At 39.7% G+C, this 24,496-nt stretch overlaps 1 protein-coding gene across 1 annotated transcript in view; it reads left to right on the top strand.

Annotated features, from left to right (window-relative positions):
- The first annotated feature begins 6,621 nt into the window (after positions 1-6,621).
- sorcs3b (sortilin related VPS10 domain containing receptor 3b) overlaps positions 6,622-24,496 on the top strand; it is a 79,593-nt gene continuing 61,718 nt past the window's right edge. The window contains exon 1 of the mRNA XM_041789604.1: positions 6,622-7,302. Coding sequence (XP_041645538.1) covers positions 6,622-7,302 — 681 coding nt within the window. The remainder of the gene's footprint in view (positions 7,303-24,496) is intronic.

Raw genomic sequence — 24,496 nt, 5'->3', positions numbered from 1 at the left:
CCTGGTAACTCAGGTCATGTCAACAGTAAGAGAAAATAACTTCAGTCTTATCTGGCATGATCTGAAAGCTGAACCTGCCATTCAAAAGTCTCTGTCCTTTTATCCATTTCTGCTTGCTTGCACTGCATCACGATGGCACCGCTTCCTGATCTCACAAACGGGATGTTCGAGGGTCACACACAATGCGCATGAGTTAACCAAACAAAGTCCATTTCCATGCCGTTTCTCTTCAAAACAGTGCTAATTTTGCCAACTGAAACTGATGATTAGTCCACAACCTTTATTCCATGAGTAAGTATAAACTAAAGACCGGCTAAGACTACACTTTTTTTTTTTTTTTTTTTTTTTTTTGTCTGTCACAAGAGCACCATGTTAGACTTTGCACCAAGACTCTTATCCTGTCTGGCAGACCTGCCACACTACAAGTGTGACCCCAACTGCTCATCATTATGCTGATATCACCACTGTGTGCGAATTCACTTATGGACTCATCCTGATTTATCCAGAGGAGGATAGTATGAATCGGCTCTCCTTCATATATAACTTCAGCTATGAATGTGATAACATGCCAAAAAAAACAATGTCCCGTTAACCTACCCAATAAATACAGATCCACTGTGTGCAAATGCAGTCCCTACCAGTAGGTGTCAGGATACATCATTAACGTTACATCAGGTGTCAAACTAGATAACAATGCAAGAAAAAGTCTGACATGCTAGTCTAGTTGAATCGTGGTCATGGGGCGTCTTGGTTGTTGATTATGTGACACTATAATAGCGTTTGTCATTCCCACTCATAACTGGACCTGATGTTTGACAATGAGCTGTGATGTTGCGGTCAGGCCAAATATGGCTGGATTTGTGTAGTCTAAGCTGGCCTTAAGACTTGCTAGAAATAAATCTTTTGTGATAAAACCTCTGACAAACTCCGATTTAAATGAGACTAACTAATCTCTACTTTGCATGTAAGGCATGTCTGTATTTTCACCAGTATATTTTAAATTATTTGAAATAGTGATGGTGCATTAATGTGATTGTTTTTTAAATATTGACTTTACAATTTGGCTATATAAGTTAGTTCAAAGAAAATAAATACCTTGAATAAAGATGTAGACTTAAACCTAAGGACTTATTTAATGACCAAAACCAGACAATAACTATAAAGATTAAAAATAGCTACAATGTGGCTGAGACAAAAAGCCATTACAATCTAAAAAATAATGACAACATGTAAGATAGCTGCTAGAATTAGAGCTCTTCTGCATTGCTCTTTTAATGGTCTTATCCCCTATCATGACCAGAGATAGACTGTGTCATGTTTCCATGCATAGATATATTTCACATGCATTAAAGTGTTTTGGGAAGGGCAGGACTTTTCAAAAAATTCTCAGAAGGGGATTGGACGAACGTTCTGTGTCATTTTCCTGACAGGCCAATCAGAGCCACAAGGCAAAATGAGTCAGTAGGCATGTACAGCTCCAGTAGTGCTTGTGGCTCTTTGTTCATGTTTTTAAAGAAATGTGGTGGAGGTCTGAATAAACTGCTGCTTTTCTACAGCCACATCAAAGCTAATGGCCACTGGTGTTCTGTCAATTTCTGATGTTTTGTCCAAAAAAATGGAAAGGGATCTGGTTGTAGACTGTACATCTCTGACAGCCATGCTCACAGATTGTTACCTGAGACAGCGTATATCTCAGAAAGGAAATACTGTAATCTGCTGGTACAACAAGTTTCCAGTTTTATTTGTTCTTTAAATTCAAGTTTATTTATGAACAAAATCTGGCAGTTACATTTGTGAAATAACCCTGTTTAAAACATTACAAACAACAAAGAAGTATTTCATTAATATAATAGAGAGAAAAATCAGAGCTAAAAATCAGAGTATAATTATTTACAGACTTGTTTTAGGAGTATTTACATGAACGGTGGCTCACTTTTGCTTAGTTAGCAATAGCTAAAGATAACATTGCTACACTAGCTATGTAATTAACATTACTACATAAGCCAATGTAGCTAAGGAAGCCTCACACTTTAGCAACATGAACTTTTTCAAATGTAGCTTAAGCTAACATTGCTACATAGATAACATATCTATATAGCTTACATAGCTGCTTTGTTAGCTGAGATTTAGCCACATTAGCTATGTAAGCTACATAGCTACAGTATTTATAACTAAGTTAGCTTTAGGAAGGTGAATTTCAGCAAATGTAGTTAAAGCAAAATTAGCTAATAGATATATCGCTTGCATAGCTGCTTTGTTAGCTTATTTTAAGCTTCATTACCTACATTAGCTACATAACTACATTATTTATTGCTCAGTTAGCTTAAGCAACTTGAGCTTTAGAAAATGTAACTAAAGCTGACTTAGCTATGTTGATACGTCACTGACTTGGTTGCTTTGTAAGCTTAGCTTTAGATATGTTAGCTATGCAGCTCCATGAGCTACATAGCAATATTATCTATAGTTAAGTTAGTTTAAGGAAGGTGAGCTTTAGCCAATATAGCTAAAGCTGTTAGCTTTACATGTAGCTCATATAGCTGCTTTGTGAGCTTAGCCTTAGCTATGATAGCTATGCAGCTATGTAAGCTACCTAGCTTCATTGTTTATGGCTAAGTTAACTTTAGCAATGTGGGCTTTAGCAAAGCTAACTGAAGCTAACTTAGCTATGTAGATGCATAGCTCACGTAGCTGCTGCATGAGCTCTATGAGCGGAAACATCTTCTCTGTTATGAAAGTTTTCTGTGTGGCTCTTTGCTCTTATTTCAGTAAAGAAATGTGGCCCACTTCTGATGACACTGTCACTATACTAAAGCTACGTTCGAGCTAACCGCTTCCCCGTTGGCAGCCACTACTCTGGGCTCACAAAACCCCATCTGTTATTACCGCCTCATTCTCCTCAAATTATGCTGATTGGTCAGAACCACTGAACCACTTTCGGTTCGGCACAAACAATGTAGATTGCAGCTTTTCAAGATGGATTTGCCTGACGACAGACATGGCGTCTGGCCAATCCGTCTGCACCCATCCAAAACAGAGTATCTCCAAGATGCATGTGAACAACCAGTTCAGAAAGATTTCAGTGGCAGTCTGCCTGAAATTTTCAGGAAATTTTCACAACAGCATCTATGAAAGCAGCTTTACACTGAAGGGGAATCAACATAAAACTATGTCAGAGCACAGTTTTCTGCTATCAACAGTAAAATCTGTTCAGTTCTGTTGCTATAACACTCCTTTAAAAGCCTTTCGCTGTTGTCTCATTAGTTTATAATGATGTAAATTTCATGATACAAGACTCAAATCACAGGGATATTCTGGATGTACATGCTTTAATTTTCCCTTCAATAGTCGTTTCTGATTTTTTACTCCAACTTTTGGCTTGCAGCTCGTCTCATCATCTGGCAGCTTGTGTTTGTTTTTCCTCTCTTACTCTCTACCCAAGATCACAGCAGTTGCTTTAGGGATTATTGTATAAAAAGATGGACATAATTGCCTAAATATGCCACTCCAAGTTGTAATGGAATGGAGATTTTCTGTAGATGGTATAAATCATGTTAAAGGATCCGGATGAAGGGAGAAAAAGTATAATTGACCGAGTACATGTGAGAAATCCTGCAGCCTGTAGTGTTACAGCTGTGTGTGAAAGATGAGCTGCAGCTGGAGGAGATCAAGTGAATTGTATAAGATGTCTTGACAGTTTCATCCCTGTGTTCATCATGTAAAGGAAAAAAGCTCAAGAACAAAGACATCAAAGAGGAAAAAAAGTCAGACAGAGATTCACCAATGAGGACAGTCGTGTTTCCAGTGACAGGGCCAGTTTATTACAGTGGCAAAGCATCCCTACACTGCTCCTCCCTCTGCGATTTTAAAAAGCCTTTATTTCATCTGCACGATAAAGGAAGGTACAAAATAAGTGTTTTGCTATCTGCAATAAAAGAAAGTTTCTCTTTTTAATGGCATGGGTATAGGCGAGCGGGGAGTGCACCTTGCTGTTCATCTCCTGCATGCGAGTGTGAGCTGTCTGGGTGATGGCCATTATGGTTCCTGCTACTGCCTGTGCGTCCGCTCCGCCGGGATCACTGAAGTGTTGGAACTAACAAGCTTGGGATGCAGACAGCGGATGCACAAATGGGATTTTGTCCCTGAAAGCTTTAGCGTTTGCTCCCTGTCTTCAGTGGAAGCAGGAGGAAGGATGGTGCGGTTGGCAGGGGCTGTCTGAGTTATGCACCACCAGAATGAGATGATTACATCTGATAATCTTGCTAATGATCTACACTGGGGAGGAGAGCACATAAAATTGAATGAGCTACAGTGATGTACACAGTTTTCACTCTCTTTCTCTCATCTTTCTTTTTTCTTTTATTCCCTTTCAGTTGGGCACAGATTTATGCAGAATTGTAGATGTTCTCCTACCAGGAAGATATGCAATATTCCTTGTCATAGTTGGGTGTAGGATGTAGGGCACAGGCACATTAAAACTCCCCTCTTAGATATATCTTCCACACATTTTTTTCCCTTTTTCTTCTCATATACACGCATCAAGGCGCATCTCCTAAATCCGCTCCCCCTGGCCCAAGGTTAGCACAGATTAAAAGATGTGTCATTGATGGAAGAGGCTCCGCCTCCCTCTCTGGGTCTGTCACAGTGGGTTTGGGAACAACCCACTTCATTTTCGCAGCATAATGGGTAAACAGAGTGTGATCAGTCCAATTACCCCCTCATTGCAGAGGCGTTCTGGCGGGAATGGCCTGTTGAGAGAGAGAGGGAGTGAGCTGTCTGAGATTTGGAGTTGCAACTGTTGCACCTGCTGCCCGGAGCCTTCACTTCTATGAATCTCAATTTGTTTGTACAGCCATTGCACAAAAAAATTGAGTGATCACTGTGTGGAGAATGGCACTACAGCAGCTAGCCTCTTCACTGCTGTCTTGGCTTCCCCCTGTAGGAAAACGTGTGCGAGATCAGAAGGTGCTGTTCTCAGCATTGAACTCATGTCAATGTCAGGCCTTCCACTTGGCTGTTTTGTGCTCTGTTCTCTCTATGCTGCTTTCAAGGACAGTGAATTTTCTTATCCCCTTACTGCTGTCTTTTTCACAGCTCAGTAGATGCATGATTCCCCCGCTCAGAGTTCATCCACAGTACAGTAACAAGCTGCTGAGTCCTGAAAATGTATGTGATATGTTTTTTTTCTTACCTGTTTTCTTATACTGTCATATTTAAAGTAAGACAGAACATTTGGTAGCACGGTAATAGCTTCCTTTTAACTTCTACACTGTGGCTCATAAATACCATCTGGTCTAGCTGACATGTTTATAGCAAATGTAGAAGTTTTCACTGAGTAACTCTGAGTCCTAGATTGTTTTAACCTTGACAGAAAGTAGTAATTTTATCTCCAAATATATGTAACATCTGCCCTCACACTACAAGGACGTATCCAATGACGCTCCTCGCCTTGTTCCTGTGATCCAAAGACGTGCATGTTGTCCTTGAGTTAGATGGAAATCCTTCTCTTTATGGTTCTCCCTTGGGCAGCTGTCTGGCAGCTGATTCAAAGCCTCTAATGTGTGTTGTAGCTCCATATCACCAGGCATCATAACATCACATCCCAGTGAAAAAATAGTTTGCTTTTATTGCAAGAATGACTTACAGTTTCTGCAGAAGCTGACAAGAGAGCTCTGTCAGCAGGATGTAAGAATTGCCTTTTAGGATTCATTTGGCTTCACTAATTGAAACTAATACCTTGAAAATAGCATATTGATTTGGAGAAAGTCACATTTTTCAAAGGTGCACTGTAAAACTAATGAGGGGGGCAAAGATTAAAAAGCAATGGTTGGAGGCTTGTTGCTTTTGTGGCACCAGAAGTCGTCAGGATGACAGAGAAGGCATCATGGTTAGAGTTCAATGCTGCTCTTGTTTCCGGGCTGTTGTGCAGAAGAAGGCCTGGGGCACATTTCATTAGAGGGCTAATTAAAAAGAACAACAAATTCCCTCGAAATGCAGCAGAAAATCCCACATCAAAACCACGTAGAAGTCTGAAAATATATGTGAGAAAGTCCAACTGAGTTTACCCAAAATGTGCTTTCAGACACGCACGTGCGCGCGCACGCAACAGACAGGCGGATTCAGTGTTGATTGATGCAAGAAAATTGCTTTCCCTCTCCTTCCAGGTGTAAAATTTTGCGACAGCGAGAGCACAGCACTGTTCTCTAAAGCGCAAATTAGTTTTTGAGTCATTCATGCCAAGTCAAAAAAACCCTCTGTTTTGGATAACTTTGACTGTTGCATATCATCATATTCAGTTGCAAAACTACAAAATCAGGCGCTGGAGGCAAGAAATGAAGTGTGTGATAATAATTTCAGCATCTAAAGACATTTTTTCCTTATTATGATGATAAACAATGAGCTGAAGCTCTTCCTGCAGTCACTCTCCGTCGGCGCGTTTGGCTGATGCGCAGCGCCCCCCCAACTGCTCCCTCACTTTGACAAATTCCTGGATGTGAGCGGGTCCGCTGGATGGCTTCTTGTTCTTAAAGATGAACATTTGAGCATTTCAGAACTTGTAGGAATTGTCCTGTCAGATTTTTTTTTTCCCCTTACATTGATAGACTCTCAGCTTGGAAGGACACAATGGGACTCTGGTCAGTTTGGAGTTTGTCTCTTTTGGCGTTGCTGCACATCTTTTACCCCAAGTTTGTGGTTCAAGCGGAAATAAGTTCTCCCAGAACTAACGACAGATTTCATCGCATGGAGGTAATGGCACAGGAGGCGCGTATAACCCGGAAATCTCAGGTCTTACACAAAGTCTACAATGAAACAAAAGTTTTCGGAGCTTTAGAGACGGGAGGAGCGGGTGCTTTGAAACTGAACAATGGCAAGCGAGTGGAGCATGAGAGTGGACTTGGAAAGGAGGCACTGGTCGGTGTCAAAGCGGAGCCCAACTATCGTAAGCGTCTTAAAATACATGGTAAAAAGTATAGCAGCATCTCAGAGAAAAACGAAAGGCAACCTTCTGCGAAAGTAATGCCAGAGAACAAATTTCCTGACGCGAAAAAGAGGGCAAAAAGGAGCGTGGGTACGAGCGATAACGTGGATAGGAGGATAAGAGAAGAGGCGCAGTCAAGAGAGAGGTTCGTGGAGAGTGTCCAGGGTGTCTCCAGTCCGAGAGTCGAGTACCGGCGCGCAGGGGAGGAAGCCAGAGGCTCTAACCCGAGGCAGAGTGAGCCGCACCTGGACACTTCTACTTTTGCGCTGTCGGGAGACTCCGCGCACAACCAGGCGATGGTGCACTGGTCCGGGCACAACAGCAGTGTGAGTTTCTGTTTTACAAAAATCACTTCATCAGAGATCATGCAACCCCCCACAGCACAGCTTACAGTGCATTTTTTTTATGTGTGAAATTCAAATCTGAAACATTTTTAAATATATTTCCATGAATTTGTCACAGCTTTACGCACAGCTGTTTCAGCGCGCAAAAGGGGAATTCATACCCAAAAGAATACTATTTTGGTCCAACATTGTTTGACTTCAACTCTGCATCTTCGCCTCCAACATTCAAATTATACATAGTTTGTATTTGCCACATAAAGGTTGTGTTTGTATGCGGATTACGCGGATGTTTCTGTGGATGTGAATGCGCACACGCAGGATCCTCTCTCTCTTTCCTTTCCAAACTAGAGTGGAATCATTTATTTCAACTGAGTGTTTGTCACCTGAACTTTAAATTAACAGTTAACCCCGCAGGTAAAATTAGGTGACACTGAGCTATGGGAGGTTGGCACGCATTTTGGCAGCAATCAAAACACATTAATTATTTATGAAACAATCAAGTAATGTCTCCCAGGAAGGAGCAGCAGGTACAATTAAAGGGATTGTGTGTCCAAGCTGACCCTTTATGTGACGCTGATGAGACTCAGTCTGACCTTTTTGGCAAATGAACCCAGCCTGTGTCGTTGACATTTGACTCCCACTTTGTTGGTTGTTGTCTAATTACCTGGGCAGTGCAATAGTTGTTTTTATTTTTTATTTTTTTTGAAATGTTGCCAAGGTTTGCACTTCAAAACAGGTTGATGTGAGAGTGAACAACTTCAATGGATGACAACACACTGCAGCAACCACCCAGAGCACCACCCACCCCCACACACAGACACACACACCACAGCTGCACACATAATTTTACCCTCATAAAGACAAAGAGAGAGATGTTATCGCTCACTTTACATGTTCAGCATCCAAAGTGTTTGCAAGCTGCAGGATTTATCATGCACTAAGATCTTAAAACTACAAACAGCCTTGTTAAAAAAAAAAAAATAGTGTGACTTTTTACTTCAGGTGATGAGGAAGCGGCTTTAATCTGGGAGCACATCAGGAGGTTTTGTGCCCCTAAACACTGAATATTCAAACATAATCTTAAAAATAATACACATATTCCTCCTTGGATGGATTATATTATTCAAACGTGTGTCCCTTATCTGGTTTGTCATAATGTCAGAAGCATCATAGACTTTTTTCATGTTTCTGTGGACAGAAATAAAGCAAAAATGCAGCTAATAAAATGTGATTTGTGGGATGTTGCGACCATGAAATATGTTGTTGCTTTGAGATGTCTTCAGCAGCAATGGCCTTTTGTCCTGCAGGAAACTGTTCACTGGATCATCACTGATGGGCTTGTCACTGCAGCCAGTCAACATTTGAGATTTATACAGTCTGAACCCCCCGTCCGTCTTCCTCCCCCCCAAAAAAGTCCGACTCAGAACTGCAGAGTTTTAAATTGATGGCATTTTATGACTGGATGTTAGAGCTGCGGCTATATTAGATGTAAATGACTGATAATAAATCCAATCTAAAAGGGACATTTGAAGGAAAATTACTTCATTCCTGTGGTGTAGGATAGTTCCATCAAAAAATTCTCTCACAGACTTTGCCTGTGATCTAGCCGGGAAGTACAATCCCATGGGGGGAGAAAAATGAGAAAGATGTAGAAGGTGATGGTGAAATCGCCAGCAGGGGATCCTCAGAGTTCACATGTGATAAAATAACTCCATCGTATAAAACCTCAAATCTGTCCACGAATCAGACCCCAAACTATTATTTGATTTCTGTGATTGTCTGAGACATCAAAGCCTGGAGTCATAGCTCCCTGGACCCTGACTTTAAGAAAGATAACATTGATTGGACTCGACCATGAGGATAAAACATATAGTGCACACATTCCCCTTTCAAAGCCATGCCTCCTGAGTGCATGCAGTATTGATTGACTGATGTTGAATCAGGGAAGCAGGAGCTCTATGATTTAAAGTAACCTGTGCCATTAAAATGAGCAAATAATGATGTTAAACTCATTAAAAATACTACTCATAAACACACTTGGCTGGGGATGTCCTGCGTGGCGAATCAATGCTTCAGTCCTTTGCCTCTCCTGGGTTTTCCCTGCAGTGCTATGACTATGTTGGTAATCTTTTTTAACAGCCATTGCAGCACATCCTACACCCGGGGGATACCAAACCCCTCGCTCACATCCCCCTGAAGGCAGAAGTCTTAGTGTGCAAGCCAGCTGGTGATCAGGGAGGTATTGGCAGCCAAATGATTTTGGGCTCCTGATTGACCATTTTTTATACAAGCTAACCAAAGTAGGACAGTGAGGACAGTTAATGAGGAGCTTTATTGACGTCCCTTGTGCTGAAAAGATATGGTGTAAGTACAGTTCAGGAGAATAAGGGTCTGGTGGCCTTTACTAGCCTGCTATTAGACACTGATGAGGCCAGCTGTTCTTCTTGGCGTACGCTGTAAATCTAACTGAGGTTTCTCTGTTACATTTTGTCGGGATTTAAACCTGTCAGCTCTGTGACATCGTCTTTTTCCACCGCGAACCAGACAGGCCTCCCGGGTGGCGTTGTCCGCATGCTTAATCAGAACGAGGCAGTTATTGTTGCACATAATCTCATCGGTATAAACAGACAATAAAAAAAGGAGGAAATGGCACTGCCCTGGGGGACGTTTGAGTTTCAAACCGGTTCATTAGATAGACAGCCATTCCATTTAACATGCCAGAGCCGGTTGCAAAGAAGCTCCTTGATCCATAAAATCAAATGGAATGGGTTCCCAATCCACAGAGGTGTTTGACCAGAGTTTGTGGGTGTTACAAGATGATGAAAAGTGCATTAAAAGAGAGGGAGCCGGGGCTGAGTTCTTCACATGCAACAAAGGGGGAAAGTTTCAGTGCGGTTTTGTTTTTCTGATAATTTCCCACATTTCTCTTTCAGATTCTGCACACACACTCACAGCGGCTGCATTTCGCCAGTTTTTGCTCTGTTATAATATGAGCTCAAATCTCCTTTTTATTAGTCACAAGTCAGTCAAAGAGGGGCTGATGTGTGACCTTGTGAAACCTTTTATTCATGCACTTTTCATCGTCATCCAGACCCCTGGTTGACATCTAAGGGGATTTTGATCTATGTTTGATGGAAAACAAAAGAAGTGCATGTTTGAAGTCACGAATGAAACACTCTAAGACTATTTCATTTGGATATTTTTCAGCTCTTGGTTTTAATAATATGTCAGACTTTATACAGGTATATTATTATGAAAACACCTGATTCACTCTAATTAAAACTTTAAAGGCATAAAATAAAATATATATCAAGATAAATCTTTTCCTCAAGGCTTTTTTTGTCCTTTACCTGCTTGTCCCTTGGGGTGTCAGCACCATAAATCTGTTCATTAATCCCGCACGTCTAAACCCTTAAGGGCCACTGTGTCCACTGATGTGATTTTTAGACGCTGATAGCACCTCTGTGCTTTGTATGACTCCTGCTTACTTTAACAATGGAGCTCAGATGAGCTAATTTGAAACATCTGCTGAGAAAAGGCAGCATTTCCTTTTGCTTTTGGCTTTCATTTTGTTGCACGCAGGATACACGTTTCACCCACACTGTAGCAATAATTCAGTGAAATCCCACTTTTTACTCCTTAGAAGACATGCATGTGTGCCCTTTCTTTCATGAATCATTTGTGCTTGGGGACCATAATGCATCGCATCAACATCTACTCTCAGCACTCCCTCAGCTGTACCTCGTAGTTTAGTCTCCCAAAGTGCAGCTAATACGAGCCTGCCATGAGTTATTTGCTCAAAGTTGCCGCTTGATTCTTGTCTGCTTTCCATCACTCTCTTTCTGTTTAACACAACCTGTTCTTAAATTTCAATTTTAATCAAAGGGTAAAAAAAATGGGCACACAATCATGTTTGACAGGTTTGCATGTGATTAATTAGTTTAATAAGTGTCACACTGAGGCAGACGCATACTATAGCTGTGATGGAGTTATGAAAACAAATTTATGCATTTTCTGATTGGTAAAATCATAAAATTAAAATGAGAGACGACTTCTTTATTAATCATCAGGGAGACAGAGCCAACACTAACTGTGGCACTTTATTGGAGAAGTCTTTTTTTTTTAGCTTAAAGGTCACAAATGATTATAGTTTCATCTTTTCTGTTGACTCACTACTGTGATGATTGCACACTGCTGAATATTTATAGTCTTATCCCACCAGATTCACCTTGAATAAGTCTGAATTTTTCCAGTTTTTTTAGTTCTTATGCTGTTCTATAAACTTATGGAGTTTCATTGTAATTCCCATGCCTACCCCAGTAGTGAGCCTAGTATGCTTAAAGCTCCTATGAGTGAGTTTTTAGCTGTTTATGAAACAGACTGAAATTAATACGATGCATTTTTACAACCTCAAAAAGCAAAGCAGAAACTCTGCAATAATGCAAATCGCTCTATTTGCTCATTTTTAAAGTCTGAAATGCTAAAAATATGACTGTAGTGTTGAAATCAGCAGGATAAAGCATGACTAGCCTTTTAAAAGAGACAGCATGTTATATAATGATGTGTTTAAGATCAGCTCAGTAAAATTACTATTTGGGGAAGGTAAATTAAAGGTCATGATGATGTGTTCAAATGTAACTACAGGAAAAAAGTTAGATCGATATCAAAAGAAATGAATGATAATTTGAAAGTTCTACACTACACACAAGAGCCCTCCTATCAAGGTATGCCAGTATATTCATCAGTTTATTTGAAATAAAGTATTGATAGTGCATTAACCCTCTGAGACAGATATATTTGTATATGACAAGAAAATACACAGGTTATTAAAATTTAGATAACTTTTGAGTCATAAATCGTAACCACTTACTTTTTTTCCTATTGAAGCTAGTCATAGTGCCATTCTAATGACGCTCTCCATGCCCTTATAGAAGCTTTTCTAGGGAACCTGAAACGTGGGTGAATCTCCAGGGCATTTTAAGATTAATTCCAAACCAGTAACTCTGATATTGAATGTCTTGGTATACATTTTATTTGTTTCTGATGCTAGCCTAGCATGCTAACTCACAATGCTTTGTGTTGGCTGTGAAAATCAATGGCAAGCTGTTCTGTCATCATGTGATAATTTGTTAAACTGTGCACGTCTAAGTGGGCAACTAATGTACTAGATGGCCTGAATAGCTCATAATGGAGAGGAAGATAGCCTGTAGTATGGCTTTTTGTGTCACTGCAGATAGGAACTGCTTTGAATAATGACTTAAAACAGTCAATACAAAAAAGTACAAGAACTTTTGTTTGTAAATTTGTGAATATTCTGAAGATTTTTTGTCACAGAATGATTATTTTTTTCCCTTTTTGGTCCCCAAGCGATGGCAGAACAAGTTTCTGCAAAAAAAAAAAAAAGCCTAAGTGACTGTTGTTTACTGTGTGGCACACAGAAACATCTTTGAGTTTTTATGTTTATTATGTTTTTTTCTTTTGTCTTCATAGTCCCATACTTAAAAAAAAAAAAATTCAAGTCCAAGACTTTCTCCTTTGCTTTATTCCCAGCATGGCCAGCAGCAGCTACATCTGCTGGGAGGGGTGTGGTCAGGGGTGGAGTCAGACAGCACAGTAACAATTAAAGGCACAGACACAGAAACAGCTCGTTCTGAGCAGGGTTTTAACAGAGGGTTTATTTGGACATGCAAAATCCAATACTGGAGTGATTTTTTGGCCACAAACTTCACAGGCATGTTTTGGCAACCTCTGAGACCAATATAAACCTGTCTTAAAAGGGTAAAATATGTGACCTTTGAATGTGACACTCTTCATTTTGTAAATACTCTAAAATGTAGTGCACACTCCTTTTTTAGGTCCTTAAAAAATAAGTTAAGATTTATGATGTTGCCACCCTGTTACGTTACTTTTTAAAATGACTTCAGTGATCCCCCACAAATAGACTGTAGATTGGTTGGCCACCCAAGTATATCTACAGCCACTCAAGTATATTTGCAAACCATTTTTTCTTTTCTTTCTTGTTCTTGTTTTTATTTGTATTAAATTACCATCTTTGTGCATGAGAGTGGCTTGTAGACACTTGTAGATCCCTGCACTCACTTGACCAATTGAGTTGTAATGTGCAAAACATATGCCATTGTCTCGAGCTTTTCCTGCGGCTCTCTGCTGCCAATATTACTCTTGATTCCTGCACTCTAGGATGATGGTTGTGATATGCTACCTCATCAACATTAAGCCTCCACACATACAGCTCACCTGCTATGATGATGGAATAATAAGTGAATCATTTTAAAAGGCGAGTAATGTTGTTTAAGCAATCTTAATACAACATACTGTTAATGAATACTGTCAAAAGAGCAGAAAGACTAAGATTGAATCTAAACACAAATACTGTCAGATTTGTGATGTTTTTACTGCATTTGACAAATCAGTGAAAAACATTTTTTTTTCATGCAGTGTTTGTTACTCTCTTGTCTGTCGTGCTTGATTGTTTCTGAGCAGATAAATGGCTGAAAATAACTGATAATTAACCCATGCAACTAAAACCTACAGCCAGTGGAATATAACAGCAGTAAATGGCATATAACTTGAGGTAATTTGTTTGACAGCAGAAAATATTTCAACTGGAAAACGAAAGTGTGAGTCCTAAGAATATCATCTGACATTTCTAAAGTATGCAACCTGTCTTGGGGAATACACTCCTGACACCAAGCAGCTGCTTTAATCCTGATACTCCATGAAAGCTATATTTAAACAGGACTTTACATCTACTAAGAGGCAGGTATGACTTATAATAACTTAAGTCTATGTTGAAAATATCTTAGATGGTGCAAGACCTTAAATATCAGTAAAATGTAATATCCTTCATGAAAAAGGAAATATTATCAAGTCAGGTAATGTTTAACCCCATTGAAAAAATATAACAATATGTTAGCAGTGAATAAAGATATGATACAGTGGAAGATAGAAAGATTTGAGGACAATCAAACGATCACCAAAAATGTTGGGTGCTGTGTAAAATGTAGATAAAAACAGAATGCAATGATTTGCAAACCAATATTGTATTCACAATAGAACATAAACAATTCATCAGCTGTTGAAACTGAGACATTTTGCCATTTCATAATAAATCTTTGCTCATGTTGAATTTGATGGCTACACATCTAAAAGAAAGTAGGGACTGGACAACATAAGGCTGGAAAAGTACATAGTCCTAATTAAAAACAGAAACATTTAGCAACCAATAAGGTTTATTGGTAACTGGTCTCTTACATGACTGGTCTCTTACATGAGAATTTTAGAGAGACAGAGTCTCTCAGCAGGAAAGATGGGCAGAGGTTTATCATTCAGCAGAAAAACTGCATCTAATAATTGTGGAACGATTTCAGAAAAATGTGGTGACTTTGAATATCCCACCAGCTATAGAACATAATATTGTCAAAAGATTCAGAGCATCTGGAGAAATCTCTGTTCACAAGAAACAAGGCCAAGGTAAATGTTGGATGCTCATCATCTTCAGGGTCGAAGGGAGCACTACATTAAAGACAGGTGGGAACACTTCCAGAAATCACTGTCTGAACAGTTCATCTTGCCATCCACAAATGCAAGTAAAAGCTGTATCATGCAAAGTAGCCATATGTAAACATGATCCAGAAACACTGATGTCTTCTCTGGGCCAAAGCTTATTCAAAATGGACTGAGGAAAAAATGGACAAGTGTTCTGGGGTCAGAAAACTGGAAATTCTTTTGGAAACCACGGATGCTGTGTCCTACGACCCAAAGAGGACAAGGACCATCCAGCTTGTTGTCAGCGCAAAGTTCAAAAGCCTGCATCTGTGATGTATGGAGTTGCATGAGTGCCTACAGCATGGGCAGCTTACACATCTAGAAAGGAACTAGTGTACTGTATACAGTATATGTTTGAGAGCAACATGCTCCCATCCAGACAGTCTCTTCCACAGAAGACCTTTTGTATTTCAGCAAGACAGTGCTAAACCACATAATGCATTCGTCCCAACAGCATGGCTTCATAGTAGAAGTGTCCTGGTGCTGAACTGTCTCGCATGCTGTCCAAATTTTCCACCAACAGTAAACATTTGGAGCATCACAAAATGAACCAGGGCTGCAAACAGCCAATCAGGTGTTTGGTATGAGAGTTACACTAACTTCCTGTCAAATTGGTGAGATATCAAAATGCTCACCATTGCCAGTGTGGCATCCCTTAATGAAACATGGCTCTGTTGTGGGCAATTATTTAGGCCTTTCTTTCAAATTTAATAGGTCACAGTAAGAGGAATGAAGATATGACCCATTCATGCCACTTCCTGTTGCCAGTAGGCGGTGCTATGTTGAGATCTTTACATGTAGGTGTGTTTAGTGTCATTTTGTTGTGTTGCCAGAGAATTTTGAAGACCACAAGATAATGTACTCAAGAGTTACAACAGATTAAAGTCATTTGGCACTATCAAAAATGCCTTATTTTTTAATTTTTTTTTGTCGTACTGATTATGGTCCATATGAAGACCAGAAATCATAGGCCTGGGTTAGAGTGTTAGGGAGGGCTGAATGATTAAAGTTGGTTTTGGGGTAAAAAATCAAAATTCAGAGGAGGACATTTTTAATTGTCAGATGGAAGCACTGTGAAAAAGTAATGATAATGATGAATGAATGTATTCAGTATCTCTTTGAAGTTTGGTGATGAATGTCAGCACTGCAGAGTTATGTATAATCATTTGACCTGGAACACAGCAAAAAAAAGCAGAAAAATGATTATTCTACTTTGGCCCCTGGATATGGCCCCACCCTATGGCAAAACTCAAGCTTTTGCTAACTTTTGATTCCCAACTTGTCTAGAAGGAGCAAAAAACCCAACTGTAGTTAATCCAGGAGGAGTACAATAAAATGTGAAACTTGTGAAAGGGTGAAAAATGCATTAATTTGACCAAAAAATTGTTTTTAGTGTGTTCCCTTTACATTTTAGGTCCTAAGAGACTTTTATTTTTGCATAGTCATATAAACAGATTTTCATGCATGTAGCACTTACCAAGTCCCCTATTTCCCGTTTGTGCAATGGACTTGCACAAAACCACTAAATATCCACTGGGGCACAGTTTTCTGGAAGGTTTTGGTGAGTTCTGGGTTATGTCAAGGCCCAAAAATGAGCGATTTATTTGCTAGAATAATAATGATAATGATGATTCCTTTATTCTCAGTAGGGTCCTCACCAACTGAAGTCAGTGCAAAGACCTAAGACTGCTAAGGGGCTAGAATCCTACATCAGACAAGAATGGGACAACATTCCTCTCCCAAAATTCAATCAACTGGTCTTCTCACTTTCCAGATATTTGCAGGCTGTTAATTGTTAAAAGACAAGGGGCTGCTACACAAAGGTAAACAAGGCCCTGTCCCTACTTTTTAGAGAAGTGTTGCTGCCCCTTGTTTATGCTCTATTGTGAATCAAATATAGGTTAATGAGATTTAAGAATCATTGCCTTGTTTTTGTTTACATCTTGCACAGCGCCCCAACTTTTTTGGATTTGGGTTTTTTGTAATATTTATATTTATGGATGCCCTAAAAAGCTGTCAAGATCATCAGCAATAAGACTGTTTATGTCTGTGTTGTCATTATTAATGACTGAAAGTACTGCTATAAGACAAGAAAGCCTTTGAAAACAGTTCCTACACCAAAGATTCAATTTTAGTAGCAGATTGGACATTGAAGGTAAAAACAGATGAGTTACTTTAATGTAAAACACCACAGGACAAGTAAGAGATAATGTATTTTGTTTGTTCATGGGCAATGTAAAAATCAACAAAAACCGAAGGTTTCTCACACGTCTTAATAATATGCTATTCATTTTTATGCCTACAGACTTTATGCCACCCCTGCATGAGTCAGTCCCCCAGTTGGGTCACCCTGGCCCTTAAGTCTGGCGCTTCCCCTGCATGTGTTCTTGCCTATCACAGCTCACAACATACCTTTCTGAATCTTGTCTCCCAACGCTAGGCAAACCAGGTGACCGAGGTTCACTAACGTTATTCGATGAGCCTTGTCGGGCCTTGAAGCATCGAATCCCCTGAAGCAACACAGATAGTATCATGTTTAAAGATGACTGAGCTTGCTCAGGTGGCAGTCGGCTTAAATAATGACTTGACTTGGCAGTTTACGGTGACAGGAATGTATTAGTTGCAGCAGGAAATGATTTTTTCCCCCCTCTCTAGTGATAGAAAAGATCTAAACCAAAGCACCGCATCCACAAAAACACACACACGGTGAGCAATCAATGGAGGTGATGGAAAACTTCCAAACACAAAATGACACATATGGAATATTTGCTCAACAGGTATCCTGGAACCAGTCCTTTCAGATGAATGAATGCTTTTGGTTTGAATGTAGAAAATATGTAATTGTAAAAACAAGACATCAATGAAGAGCTAAATAAGGTCAAAAATATGGAAGCTGTTCAGAAATTCTGACAAAATATTCAACAGAGACGGCCACAATTACCAAAGTAAATGACCAGTGCAAATACACATCAATAAGACGGAAACAAGACTATAAATTATTAAACATCTGCGTGTTGAATTTCAAAACAAAATCTAATTGTATGCTATCTGTACTTCTGAGACCATTATAACATCTTCCAAAGCTGAAGCCACTAGTCTGTAATCTCTATTTCCTGCTGTGCTTTTCTCCTCGACACACTCTGATAGTTAAATAGCGCTCATCATCACCATCTTTGATTATGTACTCATGCTTTTTAGCCGTCCTTTGGTCCGTAATCCTGCTATTTCAATGGCTCAATTTTTCATGCTGAGGTAATTGAAATTCCAACTTACATGATGTCGTGTTTGGTCTGGCTTCTGTCGCCTTTCCGTGCCAAAACATCTCTTTCTTGTTAAGATATAAACCAGAAAAGTTTTAGAAAGTGCAGATGGCCGTTTACAACTATTAGGAAGGCACAAATCAAGAATTTAACCAAATGCAAAAATTACAGAACTGTCAGTTTCAAAAAATGAATGTTTGAGGTTATACTCAATAACTTTTGTGAACAGAAATGTTCATAACAGTTCCTTTTTTTCCAGCAGAAGGAAATGGTGAAAGTTTGATTCTTTAGTTGAAGAAAAGACATGAACATTTGGCTGCAATCACAGCATTGAGTCTGTATTGATAGGCCTCAATCAGGCTTACATATCAGGACACTGTAATTTTACTCCATTCCTCTTTACAAAATTGCACAAGCTCTGACAGGTTTCATGGGGATTGGGAGTGAACAACCCTTTTCAAGTACAGCCACAGATTCTCTGTTGTATTTAAGATCTGGGCTTTAACTCGGTCACTCCAGGACATTCACCTTGTTGTCTTTAAACCATTTCTGTGTCACTGACTTCTGTGTTGTTGTCTTGTTGGAAAATAAATCTCTCAAGCTGTAGTTATCTTGCAGACTGAATAAGAATGTCCTTAAGTTTCCTATATTTTGCTGTATTCATTTTACCTCTACCTTTACAAGCCAGCCAGGGCAGACTGCCAAGAAGCATCCCCACAGCATGATTTTGTCACCACTGTGAGCATGGTGTGTTTGTGGTGATGTGCAGTGTTTGGTGTCCACCAAATGTAGTGTCTTGTCTGATGGCCAAAAAGCACCATTATGGACCAAAGAGCTTTCTCCCATATGACCATGGAGTCTCCCACATGCCTTCTGGCGAACTCTAGTCGAGATTTAGAGTTTTTTTCAACAGCCACTTTCTCTTTGCCACTCTCCCATAAAACTTTGTTGAAGAACCTGGGAAACAGTTGCTTTATGCAGTCTCTCTCATCTCAGCTGCTAAAGCTTGGAACTCCTTCAGAGTATAGTTGGCTTGGTGGCCTCTCTCACTAGACTCTTTTTGCACAATCACTCAGTTTGTGAGGGCAGCCTTATCTCTGCAAATTTACACATGTGCCCTGTTCCTTCCATTTCCTGATGATGGATTTAACCAAACTCTGGAGGATGTTTAGTGCCTTGGAATTTTTTTTGTATCCATACCCTGATTTATACTTTTCAATAACCTTTTCTCTGAGTTGCTTGGAGTTTTCTTTTGTCTTTATGGTGTAATGGTAGCCAGGAATACTGATTAACCAGTTCTCCTAATGTCTCACAACTCAATGGACATGTCAAAAGTCATCTGCGCCTTGTTTTATCAAAAGTTTCACTTTAACATTCCTTTTCAGTCCTTATCAAGTTACTTTTTCCTTGGTTAAGTTCATACTATAATCTTTGATTGTCAATAAACCTTAGGTTGAGACAGTATAAAAAACAGATACAATAAAATCAGCTTTGAACTCAAAACTGTGGAACTTCACAATGCAGCAAACAGGAACATAAATTGAAATCATCTACAGAAATTATGAGATCTAATGCAATTAAAAGATTTAATTGTTTGACAGCCCTAGTATTTATGGATGATACGAAGGCAAAATCCATCTAAAAAGCAGCATTTTTGTACAGTTATTTTTGACCTTTATGCTTTATCAGATCAAATAGCTATAAAAGATAGGAAATGTTGGCAAAAGAATGAGCAGTAAATAAAATCAGGGAATCATTTTTGTGATCAGTGAGACAAGGACTTTAGCCTCTGTTCATGAGGTGCCCCCTCTACTAGTTGAGCTTAACAAGTGCTGCAACACACATTTTACAGGAATAATCCAGTACTTAAACAAAGCAGCACTTTGTAGTTATGCTGTTGTCACTCGTAAGTCCCGGTCAATCCAAAGTTACTCATTTCATCAGTCCTCCATCTTTGGTTGAACAGGAAGTAGGTCCTGACCCGCCATCTTAAGGACTGTTCCATAGATCTTAAACTGGTTGGCAAATTGAGGACCAAGGACTGAGATCTGAGGAGTGTTGAGTGAAGACTCATATAAGAGCGAGCTTCCTGTAACTCTTTATACTAAAAAAAAAACACACACACACCCCAGAGGAACCTTATAATGTCACTGGAGATTAATAATGGAAGACAAATGGAGCTCAAAACAGATGGACACAACGGACATTAAACAGATTACACCGCTTTCCACATTATTAAGCAAATGATATTTTTCTCTTATTTTCCGAAATATAAATGCAAATGACAGTCAGAGTATTTTTCAAGTCATCTGCCATTAGAGCATATTTCAAATGTTTTTGAACAAACTTTATAATGATAGTTATTTTTATTTTTAAATAAAAACCCCAAATTGCACTTTTCCACATTATTAAGCACGATAGATTTTTAACTCTTTAAGCGCCAAAGTCGCAAAATTGTGACAAACAACATTGCTGTATTAAACAGGCTCTAGCTGCAAATATGGTGCCTAATGTTGTTACTACTTTACACCAGGAGATGGGGTACATGAGTAACTTCAATCCAAGCAGCATTTATGGGTGTGTTTCTATTCAAAGTTTTGGAGAGAGAAAGTTTTGAAAGATGCATCCCCGGTCGAGGAGGCGAGGAAGTGGTAGTAGTGGTTGTAGTCGGAGGGAGAAAAGAGAAAGAGAGCAAATTGTAGCGAGAATACTCACAATCCCAGGAGAAATAGAGGAATAATCACCCCTTGACAATGACATTCAGTTGTCCAGTGAGACCATGGGTGAGACTGACGATGGGTCTGTCAGCAGCGACAGGGAGTCTGTGCGCCATGACAGTCCCCGAGCAGCACATACCGAAGCCGATGTTTTGCCTCACCTTGGTCGGGGTGGGAGTAATCGGTGAATGCCAAGGACGGGACATGGTGGGGGTAGCAGGGGGGTCAGAACACCGCGAAAAGTGACAGAGGTAGCGGAAATGAAAAACACTGTGGAGGTAGGGCAGACGTGGTAGAAGCTGTGGGAGAAAACGCACAGCCAATAGCGGTGGAGGCCACCTGGTGATGTCAGAATATACAAATTAGATGAGTGAATTTACTCCCATCACAAATTTTGGGTCATACTGAAGATTCTTCTGATTACAGTATGCCTTTATCTCTAACAACTTTCAAGCTACAGCCTTTTGAAATCTTGATATCAATATTGAATATTTTCTTGAAGAAACTGTGGCACCTTAAGGGTTAAAACTTTTTTTTTGGTTGTGAAGAACTGTAAATGGTCATTCGTTGAATTTGCAAGCATTAGGAGGTCAAATTTACTGAAATCAAAAGCTATTTCAATCAAAAACATCTTAACAGGCCAAGTTACATGTTAACATAAAGACCACTTCTTTGATATCACCTTCACTATTCTTCATCCATTGAACTTGTGAGTTTTTGGAGAGTTTCTGCATGAATTTCTTTGCAGGATGTCAGAATATCCTCCCAGAGCTGCTGTTTTGATGTGAACTGCCTCCCACCCTCATAGATCTTTAGCTTGAGGATGCTTCAAAGGTTCTCAGTAGGGTTGAGGTCAGGGGAGGATGGGGGCCACACCATGAGTTTCTCTCCTTTTATGCCAAAAGCAGCCAATGACACAGAGGTATTCTTTGCAGCATGAGGTGGTGCATTGTCATGCATGAAGAAAATTTTGTTACAGAAGGCACTGCTCTTCTTTTTTACCATGGAAGAAAGTGGTCAGTCAGAAACTCTGTAGACTTTGCAGAGGTCATTTTCACACCTTCAGGGACCCTAAAGGGCCTACCAGCTCTCTCCTCATGAATATGGCCCAGAACATGACTTCACCACCTCCTTGCTGACGTCACAGCCTTGTTGGGACATGGCGGCCATCCACCAACAATCCGCTACTCCTCCATCTGGACCATCCAGGGTTGCACGGCACTCATCAGCCAACAGGACTGTTTGAAAATGAGGCTTAATGTATTTCTGGGCCCACTGCAACCGTCTCTGCTTGTGAGCATTGGATAAGGCGGCCGAATAGTAGGTTTATACATGACTGCAAGCCTCTGGAGGATCCTACACCTTGAGGTTGGTGGGACTCCAGAGGCACCAGCAGCTTCACCTGTTTGCTGCTTTGTAATGGCATTTTAGCATCTGCTCTCTTAATCTGATGTATTTGTCTGACAGAAACCTTCCTCATTATGTCTTTATCTGCACGAACCTGTCTGTGCTCTGAATCAGCCACAAATTTCTTCACAGTACGTTGATCACGATTAATTTTTTGTGAAATATCTAATGTTTTCATTCCTTGTCAAGGCATTACACTAGTTGACACACAGCAGAGAGATCCTTTTTCTTTCCCATATTGCTTGAAACCTGTGGCCTGCTTAATAACGTGGAAAAGTGCATTTTGAGGTTTTTATTAAAAAAAAAACGGTTATCATTATGAAGCTTGTTCAAAACATTTGAATTATGCTCTAATGGCTGATGACTTGAAAAATACTCTGTCATTTGCATAAATATTTTGGAAAATGAGAGAAATGTCATTTGCTTAATAATGTGGAAAGCGGTGTATAATCACCAGCTGTAAAAGAGCTGATGTGTGAAGTGTTTGAAATGAGTATTTACAGTAAAACACTGTGCATATTTTTAATCAAATTATTCAAACAGAGTATATCACTATACTATTTGATTTGTTTTCTGATTCACCATCAATATAAAACAATATGAAGGCCTACAAACCCCTTTAATAGTTATTTTCTGTGTTTATTTGATTGCAGAGAATTATAGTCTGAAGCATTGGGATTCTGTCAGTAAGAAACTCATTTTATTTCCATCGTGGGGTCAATGAAGTTTAACAGTAATAAGTGGTTTGATCATTGTTTTATGATATATGTTTTTTCCTTTTACATGGTAAATGGCACTCTGAAAGAATCAGAGTTAATAAAAATTAGCAATCACAATCAGATGAAATATGGGGTAGCCTACACGGGCTAGAAACTAATTTTATAGCCTAAAAAAGCATTCCTTCAGTAAATAGTTGGTATGTGTTTTTAACTGTCTGCAGGTGTCTCTTGATGTTCAAGTGTTTGTGATCACACACATACTGAGACCAAACACTGTTAATGTGGATATTTGATTAAATACAGAACATATTTATAAAGGCACAATCAGCTGTTTAAGCCACTTGACAGCTGTCAGTCCTTGGTCCTCCGCTTTGAATCCTTCAGTCTCTTCACGAGTCTCCGGTTGACTAAGACCAAAGAAAAGGACACAAGCCAGATACTTAGGATGCATTTACTGAGCTGTACCAGGTGACATCCCTGTCTAATCCTTGATGTTCTCATCTCTGCTGCTTGTGAGCGCTCAGACAGGCGAACATGAGTTCACATACCAGGAAACACATTTTAACCCTGGCTGAAATAACATGACAAGCCCCTAGAGTTAACCATCTTGAGAACAGTCTACACTTCAGTGAACTGACCATATACATACAGTGCTGTGAAAAAGTATTTGCCCCCTTTCTGATTCCTGATGTTTCTGCATATTTATCACACTTAAATGTTTCGGATCATCAAACCTATTTTTAAATTTCAGAAAGACAAACCAAGTTAATACAAAATGCAGTGTCTGAATAATTATTTAATTTTTTAAGGGGTTAAAAAACTCCAAACCTATCTGGCCCTATGTGAAAAAGTAAATACCCCCCTGAACCTAATTACTGGTTGTGCCACCCTTGGCAGCAAGAACTGAAATCAAGCGTTTGTGACAACTGGTGATGAGTCTTTCTCACCACTGTGGAGGAATTTTGGCCCACTCTTGTTCGCAGAATTGTTTTATGTCAGCCATATTGGAGGTTTTACAGCATGAACTGCCTGTTTAAGGTCACACCACAGCATCTCAACTGGATTTAAGTCCGGACCCTGACTGGGCCACTCCTAAACCTTAATTTTGTTTTTCTTGAGCCATTCAGAGGTGGACCTGCTGGTATATTTCAGGTCATTGTCCTGCTGCATAAGCCAAGAGCACTTGAACTTGAGGGCACAAACTGATGGCCGAATGTTCGCCTTCAGGATTTTCTGGTAGACAGCAGAAATCATTTTTCCATCGATGTTCAATGTCCTTTCTATCAAATGCTGTTATTTTTACGCCAGATGTAACGGGCCGCACACCTTCCAAAAAGTTCAGCTTTTGTCTCGTCAGTCCACAGAATAATTCTCCAAAAGTTTTGGGAATCATCAAGATGCAGATTGCAAATGTGAGACGATCCTTTGTGTTCTTTTTTGTCAGCAGTGGTTTTGGCCTCGGAACTCTCCCATGGGTGCCATTTTTACCCAGTGTCTTTCTTATGGC

The sequence above is a fragment of the Cheilinus undulatus genome, linkage group 6 (assembly GCF_018320785.1).
Source record: "Cheilinus undulatus linkage group 6, ASM1832078v1, whole genome shotgun sequence".
Classification (NCBI taxonomy): domain Eukaryota; kingdom Metazoa; phylum Chordata; class Actinopteri; order Labriformes; family Labridae; genus Cheilinus; species Cheilinus undulatus.
The sequence above is the reverse complement of the archived record's forward strand: the minus strand, read 5'-3'. Positions and strand labels throughout refer to the sequence as shown.